Here is a 21,244-nt window from a genome sequence, read left to right on the forward strand (position 1 = left end):
TGTGGAGCTGCCAAGGAAGGAACTAAGACTGGGGGAAGCTCAATTCAATGCAACTTTTATTTTTATAAAAGAATAACTTTCCATCTTGGGGTAGTGACTGTCCTTTAAAAGGAAATGTTCACAAGTGCAGTACTGATGTAATTGAGCCACTGAAGGAGGTTGCAAGCATTTTTTTTTCTTCAGTAAAAGTCCAGAGCTTTCATGCCTAATAACAGACAGACAGCCTTTCTCTGCTTATGTATTAAGACCCTAATCCTGAGCTAAAATAGAGCTCTACCTAGGGTCCACCAGAGCTGTTCTTCTCTGTTACACCCCAGTTGAGGATCTAGACTTTACTATTTCCATCAGTTGAGGTTATGTGCTTAAAATATGTAGTGACCAAGGACATTTACCATAGCCACCATTCAAACATAGGAGTTTGAAATACCATCTGTTGGAGTGCTTGTTGTACTGTTGACACATATATGCATTTCAGGTAAAAATTGTGACCAGTATCCCCAGTGGATTTCAGCAGTATGCTGGGAATTGCATTCTAGTGCTGCTGGTGAGAAGGGGAAGCACCAAATACTGCTTTGCATTAGATCTATTTAATAGCTGGGGTTTTAAAATGTTGTTTTACTAGAAATGATGTTGGTGCATTTGCATTTGCAAACTCCCTCTTCAAATTCTAATAGTAGCACGAGATTTAAGTGCTAGACCTAAAACTTTCAGTAAAGATCCTTTAAATTCTGAATCATTTGACTTTAGCTTTAAAATGATTATGATATCCCATTTTTTCCAAAACTAAAAGCTACTGGCTGGCACTACATAAAACACTGGTTTTGTTTGTGGATGTTTTGGCAACAAAACCAGGTTTTCCCTGAAATGCCATAGATTTTTTCTCCTGTTCCACATCCTGACAGTAAATCTAAAGTACTCATGTGGCCTCATAACTGTAACAGTTGAGAGTCTCACTTTTTTACTGCGTGTATTTTTACACAAGTTTTATGTGGCAAGGAAGTACTGTCAGTTCCATTATACATGTGATGAAGTATGACTTGTTCAAGGATCCACAGTCTCTCATGTGCCTGGAGTTTAGTAGATCTACAGGAGCTCCCACTTTAAATAACTGTTTTAAAAAGAAGCTTAGGGTGATGCAGGTAAGGCCTGTTGCTGGCATATGTATCCATTTTCTCCTGGGCAGATAGTGCACTACAGTGATGATGCAGCAAGACACCCTGCTAATCCAGCAGAGTTAGGAAATGTTCCAGGAACAGGTATTGGTGATGTGAATACTGTGCATTCTCTTACCAGAAGGGACATTATCTGGATTTTGGTGCTCTTTCTAGACTCTGTCAGGTTTACAAAAGACTTGCTATCAACTATAAACTAGCTGATGAAACTCAAGCTGCATGATGGACCTACTGATCAGTTGATCAGCTGCAGTTAGCAAGACGAAGTAAACTAGCCCTACTTAGCCTGACAGAAGCTGTGTTAAGCAGAGACTGAGTTATCCATTGTGCCTGCTGTTTCAGAACATATCCTCACCTTTCAAAGACCTTATATGCAGCTGCTATCACTCCTCAAGCTCCTCTCTAGGAGCCAGAGCCATCTGGAGATGACGTGGGAGGTCACTCTGGGTAGGCATGCAGCAGTCTGGTCACACGGCACTGCCCAGAAATTGTGTGAGAGGTAGTTGATTCCATATCTGCTGACCTGGGCACTCTCACACCTGCTCTTGGTACAATCCTAGGAATGTTGTATCTCTGCTCATTCTCCTCTCCCACCTTAGTACAGTCAAGATGCTGTTCTTTTCAGAGATTGCACAAGTCAAATATCTTTGCCTTTGCTGAAAGGTTACTCAAAAATATTAGCTGGTACAGGATGCACCTGTTAACTCAGAGGGAGGCAGATTAGTGGAAATTTATCACACATGTTCAATGTATTATGCTGCTTACCACTTTGGTAGCCTAAGCCCAAGTTGAATAAAACACGTTTTCTCCATTCCTGACCCAGCAATCTTCTGCACTGGAGCTATCTTCTTTCTGTCTCTGTAAAGCAGAAGGATAAGTTCCATGTCATAGGTCCTGGCCTATGTAATTCACTCCCATTAGAAATTCATGAGAGCCCAAACCTGGCCCCACAGAATGAGTAGCAAGCCTTGTTTCTATATCCAGGCACTGTACTAACTGTAAGCTCTGGAATCCTGGGCATGTTGCTTTACTAGTGTGAAGTTTTTTCCTGTCTCATAACATTGGCAAGAAATAATTTTCTCCTTATATTTGGGAATGTTAATGCATTCCAGGCTGAATCATGGAAAGTGAGCTCAGATGAGTTGGTAATGGATGCTCTATAAGTGATCTGTAAACCCTAGAAAGCAGCACCATCGCTGTATTTACTAGCATACCACATACACCTTTTCCCAAAAAATCAGACCCCCCCAAAATTGGGTTGCATGTCTTGAATAGAGAAGGTGATTTTCTGCACAGAATAGAAACACCCTGCTTTGATTCCTGCTCCACCATGCACCAGCAGTGGCATTACTATTCAGACAGCTGAGGGAATCAATTGACTTAATGACTCATTGTTTTTTCACTCCACATGTGTGGAGTGATCGATCATCTCTCTTTTTTGATAGCCTTGATATTCCACGAATCAAGCTAGTCTTTCCTTGAGTGATTTTGAAGCCTGCTAGCTGCTCTTGGCCTTTCTTTTCCTGTTTCATAGTTTTGGAGACTCTTTTTTAGCTCTTTTTAAGATCATAGATCCATCCATGGAGACCAGTATTTAGCAACAACTGTGGTTTCAACTTTTAGTTGAGCAGAAAAGGGAGGGTGATTCAGCTGAACATTATGCTCCGTCCCTGCTCTATGCAGCCATAACTCTGGAAAAAAAATTTTTTTTCTTCATTCTACCTTCCCAAAAAAACAAGTGCATGTCTTACCTGAGAGTATGTGGTATGCAAGAAAATACAATATATCCAGTCTGTCACATGCTCTGAATGTTGGCACTGAGCTGATTGGGATCACTGGCCTACTGCACACCATATTAGGGGGCTGGAAAAATCATGGCCAAGAGGGAGAGATGGCTGGCAGGACCAGACTGAGAGTTCTTGACTAGAGAAGAATTGTGGACAGGAGGTTATGGTATCTGGCAGAATCAGGGTTGGGAAAGGATTGTGATTGGTGTAGAAGAAAGAGAGATGAGTGTATTGAAGAAGTAAGTCTGAACGAGAAGGCTCTCTAACAAGAACATTATGACCCCCACATCCTAACTTTTAAGGTTCTCCTTGTACTTTGCCCATCCCATAGATTAATTTTCAGCTCTGAAACTGCTTACCACTGACAAGAAGTCCTTGTGTGGGTTCTTTGGGCTGGGAACCATGCTAGATTGCTCTGGGTGAGGAGGAGGAACAGATTGAGGCCAGAAAAGGCAGTTCCCATTTCAGAAATCTTTCTCTGAAGAAATAAAAATGTAAAAATGTATGTGCATATGAACATATCTGTGTGCGTGCATATAGAATTTTGCCTTGTTACAGAGTATGCAGCTCTGCATTTCAAAAGCACACACTTCTGGTACACTTCTATTCATTCCCCCTGGAGCTAACCATTGCCTTCAGTGTAAATAGAGATGAGCCTATAATAAGTGTTTTTGTTCCCACTCTCCCCCAGCTGTGTATAGGAAGGCATTAGCAGCAGTAGTAAGGTAGGGTGTCCTCCACTGTTCTGACCATGGACCTTGCTACTAAGATACAGTCCATCTATTACCATATTTACTTGAATATAAGACAAGCTTTTCCCCCAATTAGCATGAGAAAAAAAGTGCCTCATTTTATATTCACATACAAGGAAACCTCAAATACACCAATGGGAACATACTTATTTTTTTAAAGGGATTTTGTTTGTGTCCCAGGTCAAATTAGCCAGATCAGTTCCAAATCCTTTGAATCATTCAAGAATAATACCAGCAAGTATCATTCATCCCAGACTTTTCAGCCTGGGGCTTCAGATACATCCAAATCTTTTGGCAGGCCCAAGCCCCAAGACTTGGGGTTCAGATACCCCCAGGTTTTGCTCACCTTCAGCCGTACAGCTGCAGGACCAAGCTAGGGAGGAATCTCCCATTTCCATGAAGTTGCTGTGTAGCCAAGATCCTCCCACTGGAAGCTTGCCAGTGGGAAGCTAACTGTGAGGCTCTCATAGGGAGTCATGTCCACAAGCAGAGAAGGGTGCACCTTCCACTACACAGTGCCATTTTAATTGCATTATCTTGGTCATGGTATTTCCCCTGCCAGGTAAATATGGAAACTTTTTTTTTTTAAAGAAACTTTTCACATTCCAAGCCAAATCAAGTGTAAATCCATAAGTCAGTCCAAAACCATCAGTGGCCCTATAACTGGCAACTATCTTCCACCCCCACCAGGGTCTTCAGATATTTCCAAAGTCTTTTGGCAGGAATCTTACATGCAGGCAATTAGAATAAGTTGTCTGAATTAGATATATGGTAGTACTTATTATGTGTAGTTCTCATCCGCACTGATTGTTTTTCATGTCATGGTGAGTCGCAACACTGAATACATTTTGACTTCCTCTTTACTCCCACAGCTGAGCTGCACCTTTCTTTCCCATTTCCAATGATTGCTGAACCAAATGGGACCCCAAGCGGTTCACCCAGAATCCCTCTGTTGCTTCCTCTCTCAGTCTGTTGCATGTGATTAGTGTGGCCCTACCCTCCATGAGGTGGAATTGGACCAGGTTGCATAGCGCCTTACCTGCATATAAATTTGTGAAGGATGCCAAGACTTGTGACAAGAACGCTCAGTTCCAGTGATGAACAGGAGACAATTAGCACATGAATCCTTTGTAGGCTAAGTGCTGAGCTGTCGAGTTATTGTGGCTTGAAATGCTTTTGACTCTGCTGGGGCCTGGTCCAGTGAACTACTCATGGTAAATCATGAGTTTTTTGGCCTTATGCAGTTTGTACTATATCCAAGTAAGTACAAAAGTGCTGCTTAAAAGTGTGTTTATGGGGTACCTGTGCTAAAACTTGTAGCCATTTCAAAAAAGATAAACTCTGTCAGTTCTGGATGAACTAAGTCGATGGGTACCATGGTAATTTGCCTATATGTTTATTTCAGAGTCACTGCTTTCAGATTTGCTCCTCAATCCCATGTGCTCAGTGAGAGCACAGTCTGACAGTAAAGGGTAGGGGAAGAAGTTTGGGATGCAGAGGGCAAGGGGGCCACTTGATCCCTCAGATTTATTTTCCCTGCTATAGCAGTGGGAGGGGGACAAATTCAAGGCAGACTTTCAATAATTAGATTGTATACCTGGAAAATTATAACAAAGTTATAAATTTCCCTCAAGTTAAAACTAATTCATGTGAGTCATCTTATAGTCAAGTAAATATAGTGAGTGTACCCGGCTCCTGCTGGGTTACAAACTTTCTCTGTGCCAGGCAGCTTAAGTACCAGAGATTGTCATTAGGCTCTGTCTTTCAATTGGAAAAACAAGAAGTCAGAAGTTTTTACTCTGTTAGTTAAACAAAGGAGCAGCAAAAGAGGAAAAATTCTGTTGATTTTTTTTAAAGGGGACTCCCCTGCCCTGAAGCATTTCATCCCTCCCCTGTGAGCTGTGCAGTGTATGTTGTATAAGTCCTTTAGTTGTTCAGAGTTCACGGTTACCCACATTTTCCTCCTTTAAAGGAGAATCCATTTTTAAAGTTTATTGATCCATTTTTAAAGTTTGTCCACGACCCTTTCATATCTTCTTGCAACCCACAGGTGAAGAAATGCTGGTCTAGATCACTGCTGACTTAACCATTAGAAGTGTTGACATTTATACTGACACTCCGCTGCCAAAAGAGAGAACAACTCCCCATGACGATACAGAAGTTTTACTTTTCACAAGGCTGGGTTGGCTGGGTTTCATTGGAATGGGTCATTCATAATTCAGGAGAGTTATGAATTGAGATAGCTGAATGCACTGGTGTGCTTAGTTATGCAGGGTGTAGTAATTCTGAAGGACATTCAGTGAGAAACAGTGACTCCTGCTCTGATGTAAAGATCCAGCAAGAATAATTGTGCAGATAGTAAATAAGAATTTGGAAGACTTAACTGCTCTATTCCTCATGCAGTCAGCTTCTACTGTAATAACTCACTGAAAGAATGGAGTGCCTGCTGATGTTTTGAACTTGAAATATCCCAGACCAGGGAATGCAGAATTACTTATTATATGAAAGACAAAATTCTAAGAACTTTTCCTTTTATTTTTTCTTTTACTTTCCTATTATTTCTTGGTTTACAGCAAGACTATCCTAAAGTCTATGCATCTTAAACAACTCCTGAGCGGGGATAGACTAATGATGCATTTAAACTGATGGTAATTGCCTTAGCATTGACCCAGAAAGGAGCAGATATGACATATGGCCTTATATTCTATAACTTACTAAAATCTGGTGTGGATTTTTGTGGATGATATCTTTTATTGGACAAATTGATTGGGATAAAGTTAGATGAGATTTCACAAACCTGATGAGAATGCCTTGCATTCAGAAGCTTGTCTGACTTTATCCCAGCCATGCAATTGGTCCAATAAAAGGCATTACCCACAAAAATCTTTGCTTCTCGCATATTTCCTGGACCATCACAGCTACAACATCATTCCAACACTACTAAAATCTGATGTAGAATTACTGCAAGAAGAACCAGCAGTAAAAAATATAGTGTAGTTTACAGACAAAACTCTTAGTTTAGAGGCAATATCTTTTATTAGACCAACTAAATAGTAGCAAAAAAATTTCTTTCTTTGCAAGTTTTCAGGTCCAAACACCCTTCATCAGGCAGAGGAGAATGCAGAGATCATAAAAGTTCTCTAAGGTAGAAAAGAAACTTCATCTTCCACAGGGGAGGTGAAGGATGGTGAGGTTCCCCTGGGTTTCAAAGTCTATTTGTGAACAAGTTGCTGAATATGTAGATTAGGCAAGCACAAAGCTCCCGCAGGTTTCTTTCCTGAAGGTCTCAGCTGTCAGGCAGGGAGTTGAATTTTGCTTTTTTCCTGTTTAGCAATGAAGTTTACACTTCCAAATGGCTAACTACAATATCTTCCATGTTTCAGGTATATAGCTCGTAGCTGTGTTGGTCTAAAAAGTAGACTATTAGCACTGTCAGGTGTGCAAACATGATTCATAAGATAAACCCAGAAATTTCAAATAGTAATTCATAGTGTTAAAACCATTCTTACCTTTGTGGTTTTTCTGAGCTCTTGGCAACAGAAAAATTCTTTGTTATTTTTTCTGTAGTCAAGAAACGAATGAAAAGTAAGTTGGCATTTTTCAAGAAATGCCTTGAGTCTAAAAATGTTGAGAACCACTGCTCTAATGGTACCTAGTGCAACAGCTATTCTGATCTGTCCAATCTGGAGTCTAGGGTAATTTACATAGTGGATGAAACCAGTGTTAACATTGTATTGTGCAGCCTCAAGGACACATGGCCAAATTCTCAGTTAATGTAATTTGACATGGCTCCATTTTGATTCATACTAAATGGTAACCTGGCCCACAATCACCATAAAATACCAGTGGCATCTTATCTTAGCCGTACAGTTGAGTAGTTAGCCACCATAGCCAAGATCTGGATTACTTCTTTCAGTTAATATGTATGTAACAGTGGGGATAGATTGCAGTAAAATAAATTGTAGAATATAAAAAGTGCACTTTTTATGTTGCCCTTTTTTATCTTGTATATCTCTGCACATTGAAGTCAGTGGCATTACCGTGGTTTTTCTAATGGATTGCAATAGTTGGCAGATTATATGCAAATTTTCATCTTTAATCTACTTTTTATATGAATCTTTTTCTTTCAAATTTTACCATTTCCTCTCTGCCTGCAAGTTTTAAAGGGATGCTGTTGCTTTACCACTAACATTTTCCTTGCCATGACATGAAAGCATGTTTCCAGTCAGTAGATAAACATGATTTTTGAGCAGAATATCAGACATCACTGTCACCTTTGGTGTCAAGCAAGTGAGGAAAAAATGGGAATGTAAAAGCCTTTTTTGTGATTAAACCATGATGGAGGAAGCCACAAGCTGTTTTCTTTTTTAGCCACTGGTTGAAGCTTGAGAGCAAACCTTATGACATTAAGTCTATGTTTACTGTCCAAAGGGTATGAAAGGGAAATCAAACATTCTTCATATCATTAGTTAGCAGTCTGCAAACAAGATAGTCCACATCACCATGTCTAAGGTCAGTCTCTGTGTATAAACAGCAAAGTACTGTTTTCTCTGGCAGTGCCTGCATGCTATTTCTTGTTACGTTAAACTGACCTGGAGTGCAGTGTATTATATTAAGCAGTCTCTGGACCTTCATTTCAGAGGTGGGACAGGGGGCCAAAGTTCATGGCATGAAAGTTGTGTGAAAGGATACAGTAGGTGCTTATACAGAGTTTCACATGGCCTGGGCTTAGAGATAAGTGAAGCTATGTCATAAGACAGCATAAAAATACAAGCCCTAAAATAAGGAAATGAAGCAATTACTGTCATGTTTGCCTGCGTGGAGAGAGTAAATGGTTGTGCCAATGTGTGTGTTGTTATGTGTCTGCCCTGAGCAAACTGTTGTATGTGAAGGGAGGCAAATCAAACAGAAACAGCCAAAAAAAGGTGTTTGCCTTTTAGTTATCTGTGTAGTTAATCTCTTTATCTCCAAATACTTAAAGGCTACTGGTTGAGATTGATAGCTGCATGTTTGAATATCAGAGAAACCTTTCCACCAATTTGGTGAAAAGGTAGCTTTAGTGTGGTCAGGAGTTAAGTGCATTTTCTTCAATAGCCAGGATTTAGCAGTGTTTACTCTGATCAAAAAAGAAGGGAACTATACAAAGGGAAAAGATTTCCTGCCACCTTTTGGACAGTGCTGGTGTGACTCTAAAAAGATGTTAGTTAGCAGTGTTAGCCTGAAATTAGGCAGGGTAGGGTGGCACTTTGTAGACTACAAAGAAGCATGAGATTTTGTAGACAGCCTACTTTGTCAAATGCTATATAGCCTATAGCCTACAAAAGCTTATGCTTCTTTGAACAAGGTAGTCCATAAGGTGCAACCCTGCCCTGCCTTCTGACTAAAAGAAAAATAAAACTCCAGTTCAGTTGTTTGGACTTTTTTTGCACACCGTTCTTATTGGCTCACTAGCTACATGATAAACAGCACTTCCACCGTCAAAAATGCTTTTGATTCAATCCATCAAGCAGCTTTTCCCTTTGTACAAACACATAAGCTACCTCAAAGGCTGCGTTCTGGCCTGACTTTATGTGCTCTGTGAAAAACAGGTAAAATTTCTAAAATCAAAACCAGATAACTGGTGTCTTTGCCTGCAGCTGTGGAAGCAGGACAGGATTCTGGAAATTAGGAAAATGTTTTTACAGTAATGCAATTTGGGGATTTTTTCTGGAAATGTGACACATTCTTATGAGATCTGAACAGTGGGGTTTTAGCATGAATATATTTAATGAGGACGGTATAAGGATTGTTGTCTTGAATTATTCTGACCTTCCCTCAAGTTATGGTGCATTGGTTAGAGACTAAGCTCAGTAAACCAGGAGGTCTATCCAAGCCCTGCATTCCTGTGTTCATTTGAAAACATTGCTTATAAGACGAGTCCTTATCGCTGTGGTATATGTGACTATTAGTAGTCACTAGGGCTGTGTGAAGCTTTGGTCCCCGATTCTATTTGGTGGAGATTCGGCCCGATTCGGTGGCCAAATCTCCAAATCCAAATTGAATCAGGAGACCCTTTAATCTCTCCGGAACCCTCCGAATCGATTCGGAAAGATTTGACAATTCAGACATAGACACAGCTTTAAATGTTTTTTCTACATACCTCAGAAAAAGGGGGGGCTCCCCCTGTACTCCTGTGGGACACTCCATCCGCCCCAACATCACAGCGTTCACAAGCCATGCCTGGTACCTCGAGGTGTGTAGAAAAAACATTTAAAGCTGTGTCTATGGCCGAATTGTTGATCCTCCGAATCAGTATCAAATATTCAGATTCGGATTCAGCTGAATCAAATCAGGGACAGTGATCCGAATCAATGAATTGAATCACTGTCCCCAATTTGATCCAAATCGAATACGGCCCATTTCTCACACCCGTAGTAGTCACACAGCTGTGTACTGGTTGCACATTTAACCTGGCCATTAATCTAAGGACTCAGTTCAGTGGTTCATTAACAGACAAAATTCCCACTGAAACTGGGCTCATCAAAAATTAGTAGAATATAGTCACTTAACTCCTCCCAAGAAGCTCTTGTCACTTTAACGTACTGGTTTTCATGTAAGTGGAATAGAATCTCTCATGAACCTCCTTTGGGAGTATTAGGCACATAGGGCATCTTTACATGTGCTCTGAAGTGGGGTTGGGGGTGCTTTAATTAGAACAGTTCTCAGGAAGTACTCTAATTAAAGTGCCCACAGCATCTTGTGTATTCATCATCCCACACTTCAAAATGGCAGCGGGGAGTGCTTTAACTAAAGCCCGTTTGACAAGCTGTAGTTGAAGCACCCCCACTGCCATTTTGAAGTGCGGGGATGCTGAATAGACATGACACCAAGGCTGCTGGAGCTCTAATTAGCACACTCCAGCAGACTCAGTCAGGTCTACTCTGATGCATGCTAATTAGCATGCGTTGGAGCAGGCGACAGACTCATGTATAGGTGCCCATAGAGCCTGGTTCTTAGCTCGTGCAAATCAGCAAAACTTTGTCAATTCTACTGGAATCAAACAGATTGGCACCAGCTGAGAGTTTGGCCCATACAGTTTATTCCCTACCCTCAATATCAACTCTGGGGAAGTTGTATTCAAATATTTATGTTTATTTTCCTTAGACGATGTTGTGAAACTGTTGATAATCTATTTATTGGGGGTGGGGGTGAGGTGTGGAACATTTAGTCCTTGTTGCAGCATTATTCTAACTGTATTAAGAAGCAGATTGACTTTTGGGGTGGGGGGGTTTGGTTTTTTAGGTGAAACTTCCTTTCCCCGTTGATCAAATCACAGATCTTCCAAGGAACGATTTCCAGATGATGATAAAGATGCACAAGTTAACCTCAGAACAGTTAGAGTTTATCCATGATGTCCGCCGGCGCAGCAAGAACCGGATCGCAGCCCAGCGCTGCCGCAAAAGAAAACTGGACTGTATTCAGAACTTAGAATGTGAAATCCGCAAATTGGTGAGTCACGTGTGGCACCTTCACTTATCTCTGATAACTTTAATATCAGTTGAAGGACAGACAGGTATTCAGTGTGCTCCCAGTTCAGTCTGTAGCCAATATGTACATGAGGTAAGTCCAAGTGATCAATTTATTTTGCCATCACAAAGATAGATTGATAAGTGTAATAGAGGGGACCTTAGCACAGGGAGGTGGAGAGAGTTTAGATTACTTCCCTAGATCTACCCTTGCCATGTGTAAGTCATTATTAGGAATGCCAGTAAAAATACCTTATGGAAGGGGTATCAAAGATATGGCCCACAGAGCTCTCATCTGGCCTGTAGAGCTGCCTGTGGGTCTTGAACTGGGGTGCTGTAGGCAGCATGCACTGGCCTTTCCCTTCATGGAGCCCATCTAGTGCAGGCTGCACATGATACAAGGGTTGGAGCTGGCACACCCTGTGTGATCAGGTCCATAGACCATCCACACATGCTGGATTCAGTGTGCAGGGCTGGTCTGGCATGGGCAGAACATGCTGCTCACAGCATGCAGGGGCTGGAGCTGATCTGCACTGTATACAGTGCACAGGACCAGTCTGGGGCATTTGCTGTATGCGATGTTTGCACCAGACTGGCACTGCATGCTGGATCCAGGACCAGTCTGGATTGGGCTTATAGACCAGCCCCACATGCCAGAACCAGCACTTAGAGCTGATCCAGCACAGGCACCACATGCAGCATATGCTCCAAACCGGTTCTGCATGCCATGTGTAGCACATGCCCTGGACTGACCTGTGGAGTTGGTGCAGGCTGGAGCCAGTGCATGGACTGCAAGCAGCACATGGGGGCCAGTCCATGGCAAGTGCTGCACCAGACTGGCCCTATGCACTGGTTCCAGCATGTGGCCCACATCTGACCCATGGGGCCACATGAGTTTAATTTCCTTGCCGTATGGTGAGAGAGGTGGGAAAAGTCAATAAGTGAGTGCTTAATTCAAGTAAGTGCTAATTTACACTGTGTAAATTTAGTCTAGACGGTTGAGCCCTGGATTAGAGATTAGAAATGATTGACTGATTACTTGAAACTCACCCCTCTCTCTGGCCCCCCACAAGTTACATAGGGTGGAAACAAATGTCAACTGATGTCTCATTTGTGATGCCATAAACGTATTTATGGCAGCACAAGTGCTGAGCAAATGGACGCCACTAGCCTTTGTTGTGCTAAGTCAAAAGAAAATCGGTGACATAACAAAAGGTAGTAATAGACTGCTGCTTTGTTGCTCTGAAGTCTGCAGCCACACTGGGCAGGTGGTCTGGGGGCTTAGGGACCCCACAAGACCCTTGTGCACCTGCACACTTTCCCCACTTACAGAAAAGCACCCCAGGGAACCTTTCCCCACTCATCCAGACCCACCTCCAAAGATCACATTGCCCCTTGTCCTGCGCTATCAAGGCACATCATAGCACAGTTGATCTGCTTCATTCAGCCACATCTATTTCTAGCCTTGGAGACAGATCCTGCTTAAGGGATTGTGTGTGCATTTTGCATAAGTGAATCATTTTTTAAAATGTTTAACCATCTGTGGGAGCAGGAGTACCTTAATCGCTGGGCTACAGAATCACATTCCCTCTTGCTTAGTCTCATTCTGGCCCATGAATCTTGAATTTCTCACTGCCTAGTGGCCGTGCTTCAACAGGAGGGCTAGAAAGTGACCCCAGCCAGGCTTCCAGCTGTCCTAGGAATTAGGAGAGAGAAACTGAACCCGTTTCCTTTCCCCATTAGGATGAAGAGGAGCTTGTACAGTGAGTGTGCTAACACTGGACTATTATATCAGATCAATTTATATGCCAATATAAATCAGCATGTAAATCAAATAAAGAAATAAGAGGTGACTGACTATCCCACTACTGATTTAAGATGCTTGGCCATGCCTGAAGAGAGTAAGCCAGGCACATATATCTGAAGTGAATTGAGCAATGGACTTTGGAGAGTGGATCTAAAGCTGGAAGTAGACCTTGCTTTTGGGCTGCCATAAAAATGTTAATGGCAGCACAAAGTCCAAGCAGAGGTCTGTGCCCCTTGTTGCACCACAGATGCCAACAATTATGGCCATGACAATGGGTAGTAAAAATGTGTGTCACTTTTTTGCTTCCTTGTTTGTCTTACAGCAGAGCTGCCCATGCTCTCCAGGCTCCTCAGGCAGCCACTCCCAGGGCTTCAGGGACTTGACTCTGCACACACAGGGAATTCCCCTGCATATTTGAGCTCTTAGTCCTGGAAGTGCCTGCCTGAGTTCCCTTGTTTGCAGACACGTGTCTCAGGAATCCCTTAGTAGGGCTTTCACAGGGCGTGTATCGTGCTGCTGCTCCCTAACTCATAGTATCTGTGTTGCCAAATAAAGCAGATCAGCTCTGCTGGGACACATCCCACCACAGCTGATCCTACTCAGGGATGTCTGTTTATAGCTTCAGTCTCACAGATAAGTCCATCCAGGCTGCAGAAAGGCACCTAATTCTGAGAGAGAAGATATCCGTCTTCAGCATTCTCTGTTGGCCACCTTAGGCTCAGTACATCTCAACCCCAGTCCTAGTCCCTTTGTCTCTCTAAGGCATGAGGAATTTAGGCTCCTTACTTGGGCTTGTGGATTCCACTCCCAGAGATGTGCAGCTGCCATTTAGACATGAAAATGCCCATATCACCAAACCAGCACCCACTTTGAGATTTAGCCCTTACTCATGACTTTATTTCTCAAATAGGGCAACCAAGATAAATATAAGCATCTTGAGAGAAGTGCTGTGTGGAGCAACTCAACAATCTCTTTAAATACTTGCAGGAATCATTATTGCTGTGCTGGAGAAGGGGGTGTTTGTGTAGAGAATAGTCTCCCCATTGAGAACATTTTTTTTTATTTAGCCCAGGATAGTTCTTTTCCTTTTTTTGGATATTTCAGCTCATCACATATTATCTCCTACTTGTTGATTCACCAAGCAGACTAGAAACATTGGAAAGAAATTGAAGAACCATGATAAGGAGTGCAAATGTATAGAGAAACCCAGCAATAACAATAGGAATCTCTCAAATGAAAAAATACACCATCAAACCTACCTCCAGAGTTTTGCTCACAGCTGAGATGTGGCCAGAATGTCTTATTTCCTGGTGCCGATAGCAACGACCTCAGATAACTTTAGAATACATTCTCTGCTTGAACACTTCTGTGGTCAAACCAACCCTAAAAGCACCTATATGAGAAATAGTATCTTGAGTGTGAGATAGAAGTAAATGAGGTTGGTCAAGCAAGACCTACCCGCAACAAACCCATGCTGAGTATCCCTCAGGATATTGCTGTCAGCTAGTCTGTTAAGGCTAGAAAATTTGGGGCCTGTCCAGTTGATTATTAAGACAACAGGTTTCCCATTGGGAGTAGTTCTTAGTGTAGTTTTGTTAAAATAGTCTTGTTCAGCCATGCACTATGTAGCAAGAATGAGGCTGAGTCCAGTGGAAGAAGCCAGATAATCTAATGGCACAGAGAATGCAGAACATACTGTCTAACATGGAGCAAGTTACCTAGTCTCTCAGTGTCTCTCAGTTCCCTGTCTGTGAAACAGAGGTGACTTTTGGACCTCACAAGAAGGTAGGGAGACTAAGTCTATCAAGATTGGCAAAACATTCAGACACTGATGTTGAAGCCCTCAAAAAATAGGGACAAAGAAAATCTTTTTAGTCAGGCACATAAAGGAGGAGTCATATATTAAATAGCTGCTTGCTTCACTAAACATAATGTGTGGAGCAAGCAAGTTAGAGCTTGCTTCAGTGACCTAGTAAGGAAGGTACTCCTCTGGGTTCTGAATCTAGAACTAAGTTTTGCTTAGTTATTTAATACCAAATATACTTGTATTAAATAATTATTGGTCCACAATGTACAAAAGGGCTCCTTCACTCGCTCCCAGGGGAGTGTCCCCCCTCACTGGGCCAGAGTCAGGTTCTCTCTTGTTTTCTGTTAATTTCCACAACTCTTACACTTGTGGATGCCCAGTGGGCCCATTTCAAGATGGGGAGTAGAGGGTTCTCTCAGGCTAGTCTACTTCCTAATCTGCTGGTTAGGGATCTTTCCTAGGAAGTAGAAAATATGGGGCAAATGCCTCCTAGAAAGCCCAGGTCTGCCACTTTCTGAACAAGTGCCATCACTAGTAGGCCATTGAGAAAAAAGGTGAATAGGCCATCTTGCTTCTTCTTGTCCTGACCTAGGTGCAATTCAGTAAGCCATGGATTTTGGCAAGTATTTGTGAATTCTACATTAACATAAATGCTCAACTTGAGGTTGCATAAATGCCACCTATCTCCCAGAGAGAGTCAGAATTCCAGTCGCTTACCCCTTGTCTACACCTCCCTGCATAGCGTCCTGGCTGCTATGAATCCTGACCAAAAGACACTTAAATGTCTCATTCAAGGGCTGAAGACCCAAATACTTGAGGTGGTTAATTCTACTTAGGGGTGCACATGTGTAAATTTTGGCAAAACGAAGCATAACATTCTCATGCTGGACTCATTTTTAAATCTGGACCTAATTCCAGTAGCGAGGCTTTTATTCTGTATGTGCAATTAGCCATTAACAGAAAAGCACAACAAATGGCTTTTCTGAGCATGGAAAACTATCTGAGATTAGCTGTTGCCCCTTGAATTCACACCACACTTCACTCTAGATTGTAAAAGTAAAGACAAGTCCTGACTGGTTTGTTCCACATGCACCATAGCAGCTTAATTCTAACAGACTGGTATCATCCTTCAGGGGCAAAATTCCTTAGAACCCTGGTAGACGCTACACTTAAGACCTGATTAACCAGTTAATTGTGTCTTAAATAGTCTCCTGACCACACATTCAGACAATTAATGGTGCAATAAAAAGGAAATAAGCCACAACATTATTTCATAAAATACATAGAATAATTTTGTTGTGGTTTCCATCACACCTTAAATAGAAGATGTGACAGGGTCCCTGCCACACAACCTGGCTGCATGGTGAGGCTTTGTAACTGGCCCCAGTGCAGTCCCAAGGGTGGGACCCACAATCTCAGCCCCAGGACCACACCACAGTTGAACCAGCTCCAGTACAGTCCTAGGGCTGAGATCAACAGTCAGTGATTGTCAGACCCAGCCTGGGGACTGCACTGGAGTAAGTTTGACATGCTGCTGTAGTCCCAAGGCTGGAACTAATAATCAGCTGCTTGCAGGTCCCAGCTCTAGGACTGCACCCGAGTGTCAAACTCACTTCAGGACAGTCCCAGGACTGGACCAACATGGCAAATAGTAATGGCATGTTTGGGATCTAATCCCCAATCCCAAAATCACATGTCCTACCATGCACATGTGACATAGCAGGAGGTGCAAATGTTGGGATCAGGGAACCGATCCCATCACACCATTAAGTGAACCGATGCCAGGGATCTTAGATCCTTATAATTCTGCTAAATCCAAGACAGGAGTCCTTGTCACTATGGACCAAGGCCTCTGATAGATTTCAAGAATCAAAAATCTTTTCTTAAGGGGAAAACACTTACTTTTTCTCAAATAAGTCTCAAAAACATGATATAGGAAATAGGCTGTATATGCCTGTATAATATAATTGTATATAAAAAGATTATGGTAAAAGAATCCTAAATAAAGTTTGGAGAGGTTAGGAAATGACAACATTAAGATAGCTCAGGTAACCTTAACTCTCCCTCCTTGACTGTAAGCATTTCAGGACATTTGTCAGGACTGCATGTTAGTTTTTTCCTTTGGAACACAAACAGCTAAACTCCCCATTGACTTAAATTGCCACATGATCACACCCTTTCATGAAATTACTGTGCCACACTCCGTGGGTGACCATTATGTCCCCATTTCACCATTTATGGAATACCACCTAGACTGCTTTACTTTTTATTAAAAATGGGATTTTCCCACTGTCTTTATTTTCTATTCCTCAGCTGCCTTCAGCCACTAGTGGTTTACTAGGCAGTATATGAAATGGTATTCCTTGCAGTTGATATTAGTCTTTTTTTGTATGCTTTCCTCATAGACCCATCTTTCTGTTCACTTACCTTCCCCGTCATCTGCGCGCGCGCGCGCGCGCGCGCGCGCACACACACACACACACACACACACACAGAGTATATTCTCTTACATAATGTATCCCCTTCTAGATGCACTTTGGCATCTGCTTAATACTTTTATGCTTGCTTGGTAGATTTATCAGTATTTTAGGAAGTGGTAGTTCTCGTGTAATCTCTTCTCTCTGTCTCTCTCCTATACTCGTGGCTTCATTGAAGCTGTATGATCCGAGCATGGGCTTTAGACTCATCATAAACTAAAGATCACTGTCATCTTGCAGCACTGGGAAAGTATCTTTTAATACACAAAACTTCACTCAGTAATTTTATGCCATTGTCTGTGTTATGTAGGAGGTTAGACTAGATAATCATGCTAATCTCTCTTCTGGCCTTAGATTCTAGTTTGTTGTTTGTATGAATTCAAACCTTTCTTTATTTGTTATTTTCCTAGTATTTAAAGTAATTTTTTCATTAAAAAAAACCCTTTTCTCACTCACTCACTGTGTATGTAAATTGAGCTGTGTATTCCTTCTTTTCTATAATACTTCTATGAAGTTCAAAGTCCTGCATGAGATTAGTTCTGGTTATCTGAGAGACCCTCTCTCTCACTCCTTAACTTCCTCCCATAAGATCTTCATTCCACTGGTATAACAAGACACTCAGCAATTATATGCCTGAATGGGAGGAGACATGTGAGTAGAGGACACAGTTTCCACCTGTGCAGCACTAAGCCTGTGAAACACACTGGCAGAAATAGGAAAAACTGTTGCAGACTTTGTTGCATTCAGAGCTAAGTATAAAATCCACCCAACCCTTTCTCCCCCTATCCTAAGGCTGGAAGGGGCCTTCTGGGCAGTTGGGTCCAATCCCTGCATTTGTGGGCAGTCTTTAACCATACAAATCCCTCAAAGCACAGCTTCTATCCCCTGCTCGCAACATAATGAATAGTATCTGAAAAGCACCTTCATGGTACAAGTCCTTGTTAGTAAAGAAAGGGGGAGAGATTATATTGGTAGCGATCTCACAATGGCTAATGAAGACAGAATAAGTCAGATACTGCTGGTTTCGTTCCAGTAGAGTGGAGGTCATGTGGTACACAGGGCCAGCATGCAGTCTTCTACTCCAGGGTGGTCAACATGCAGCACACATGTTACAAGTGGCATAGGCTGTCTCTCTGTGTGGCCTGTGGCAGGTCAGGGAAAGGCTAGACGGCACAGTGGCAGATAGGACAGGAAACAAAGCAGAGCAGGAGATTGGTCAGGGGACATAAGGCAGAAAGCAGAACAGATTGGGCAGGGAGCACAGGGCAGAATATAGAAACCAGAGCAGCAGATTAAGTGGCACTCAGAGAGATAGAGAGTGTATGGGGTAATATGTGGCACCCAGGCCAAAAAGCTTGGCTCCCTCCATTCTACACTATGCAAGTCTCACAAAGAAACTGAGTGCCATGTGAGTGCAGTGAACTGTGCTGGCTGAAGTCTTTGTGGGTGATAATGCCTGCTCCAGTTGCATGCAGGCTGAAACAGTAGGTCAGGAAGGGAGCAAGCAATGACACAGACCACAAGATCCACATCTACATAGATCCTGTTCTAGCAACCCAACCATCTCACACAGAGGAGTTATAAAAAGCTTTGTTAGCTGAAATGTAAACCAGAGTAGGGATGCACACACAACCACACTTCCAGGGACATAGAACTGGAGTGGATACCCTGGGCAATTGAATCCAGTCTCTTGCTTTCTCAAGCAGTCATTAACTGAAGGATCCCTAAAATCACTCCTCTCCCACAGCTACAGGGGTCAATAACTGAAGTGCTTTAAAAGAAAAAATAAAAAAAACCTTTAACATGCACTGTGAACCATGAGAGCACTACTAGTGCCCCCCTGCTTCACTGATGGGAAAATGGTAGGTTAATAAGTGCTCAAAAGATCTTAGGAAAAGGGCCACATGCCACGGTATGGAGGAAGGCAACCCTCTCCCCACCCACTAGTCAGTATCAGCCTGACCAAGGGGACTGGCTCTGGGTTATAAAATGAACTGCACTTTCCCAACCTGTCCTCACTTGATCCACCTGATAAAACCTCATACTTTTGTAGATAGTGGATTTCTCCCAATAGGAAATCCTCTTTTCTGAATCCATATATCAGTAGCCAGAATATCAGAGAAGAAAGCAACAGCCATTCACAATTAGTGACCTTATTCTGATCCAGTCAAACATCTTGTTAGGAGTGGTTTGTTGGCAGGACACATGGAGGCCCAGTTATGAAATGAGGATGTGACTTGTCCTTTGCTGCATAAAATCAGAATGCCGTTCAGTTTTACGCAGTGGTTAATGGAATATAGAAACCTGGAACATAGCCTTAACAGAATCAAGTGGATGGGCGTTTGGGAAGCTAAGATACCTTCTTTCTTTTTCAGGTATGCGAGAAAGAGAAATTGCTGTCGGAAAGGAACCAGCTGAAAGCATGCATGGGAGAATTGTTAGATAATTTTTCGTGTCTTTCCCAAGAAGTGTGTAGGGATATGCAGAGCCCCGAACAGATCCAAGCCCTTCACCGATACTGCCCTGTTCTCAGGCCTATGGATCTACCAACAGCCACAAATATCGACCCTTCACCAGCTGGAGTAGAGCAAAACCTAGTGACATCCCAGTGTATTGGAGAAAGCATGCAGTGCTGCTCAGAGCAAAGCTCTGTGCAACTGGGAGCTCACTGGCTACCTAACAATGTTTCCGAAAATTGTACAGCTGGAAGAGGGCTGGACGGAGCTGACCAAGGTACTTACTCAGAAAGAGAGCTTCCTCTAGAACAGAGTAGCCAAACAGTGACAGTAGACTTCTGTCAGGAAATGACTGATAAATGTACAACGGATGAACAGCCTAGGAAAGATTACACCTAGTGACTTTTAACCTTACACCTGGTCAGGTGTTCTTCAGTCAGCCAGTGGCAGTGTTCATTTGTTGTCTAGAAGAACGTATTTGGTGCACACTACAGTGGTCTTAGCAGCAATACTGTTTTTAAGTATTCCCTCCTCTCTACAAGCAGGAGTTTTCTTCACAATGGTGCTATCCCTTGCTCAGGCAGGGAACTAAACAGTGGCAACACTGTCTGTTTTTGTATGTTGATTTCAATCTTAACAGGGATGGACATAACACCTCTGAGGACCCAACTGCAGCTTTTTTTTCTCAGTGGCCCATGTCACAAAACCCTAACTCAGGAATTTCCTCTGAATGTTCAATTTTTCATTGAAGACAGCCTCTTTACACATCAAAGTTTTATAGCTAATCTGTACATATTATATATAATATATATAAAGTATATATATCCATATGCAAAAGTCCCCTGCATGCCTCAATTTTTCTCATCCTACAACTGGAAACTTTCAGTTCTGTTGTATAAACAAGTTCCAACATTCCTTTTTTTTTTTTTTCGTGTCTTTGATGCTAGAACTAGTTTGGTAACTTGTTACATGATTTTTTCCCCCCTTTTGGTTCACAGTTCAGCAATATCATTCAGTTTGTACTTATTTATACAGTTTTAATGTTGGAAGCTTATTTGAGATGTTATTATAGACAACATATTTTTTTGGCACGGCAATTTCGTGCCATTTGAGCAATGTGGATTTATTTTATTTTCTTTCAGATACTGTACAATAATGGTCAACTTTGCCACTTGCACTGAGTTTCTGGTCAAACCTCTTTTCATAAATGAAGTTGTGACTTCAGTATAACTTGAGAATACTGTTTGCTTTATCATGTAAAGAAAATTATAAAGATTTAGCTAATAACAAAACACTCAGGAGATGATCATGTAGGAAAAACAGTCTTGCCAAATACTGAATTCACCATATGATGTGTAATAGCAAATCTGCTTGACTATTTTTTATATTTGTTTATTTCTGTTTCCCATGCAATGTTTAAGTGCTGTTAGTGATGCTTTTGGATTCCTATTGGGTAAGATACATTTGGGTCTTAAGACATT

At 42.0% G+C, this 21,244-nt stretch overlaps 1 protein-coding gene across 2 annotated transcripts in view; it reads left to right on the top strand.

Annotated features, from left to right (window-relative positions):
• The window catches only part of BACH2 (BTB domain and CNC homolog 2), a 231,169-nt gene extending 210,132 nt beyond the window's left edge, over nt 1-21,037 (top strand). For both annotated transcript variants that reach the window (XM_019520204.1, XM_019520203.1), the window contains 2 exons: nt 10,993-11,199; nt 19,683-21,037. In XM_019520204.1, coding sequence (XP_019375749.1) covers nt 10,993-11,199; nt 19,683-20,162 — 687 coding nt within the window. In that variant the 3' untranslated portion in view covers nt 20,163-21,037. The remainder of the gene's footprint in view (nt 1-10,992; nt 11,200-19,682) is intronic.
• Nucleotides 21,038-21,244: the final 207 nt, after the last annotated feature.

This window comes from Gavialis gangeticus, unplaced genomic scaffold, assembly GCF_001723915.1.
Source record: "Gavialis gangeticus isolate Ggan-Ray unplaced genomic scaffold, GavGan_comp1, whole genome shotgun sequence".
Taxonomy (NCBI): Eukaryota; Metazoa; Chordata; order Crocodylia; family Gavialidae; genus Gavialis; species Gavialis gangeticus.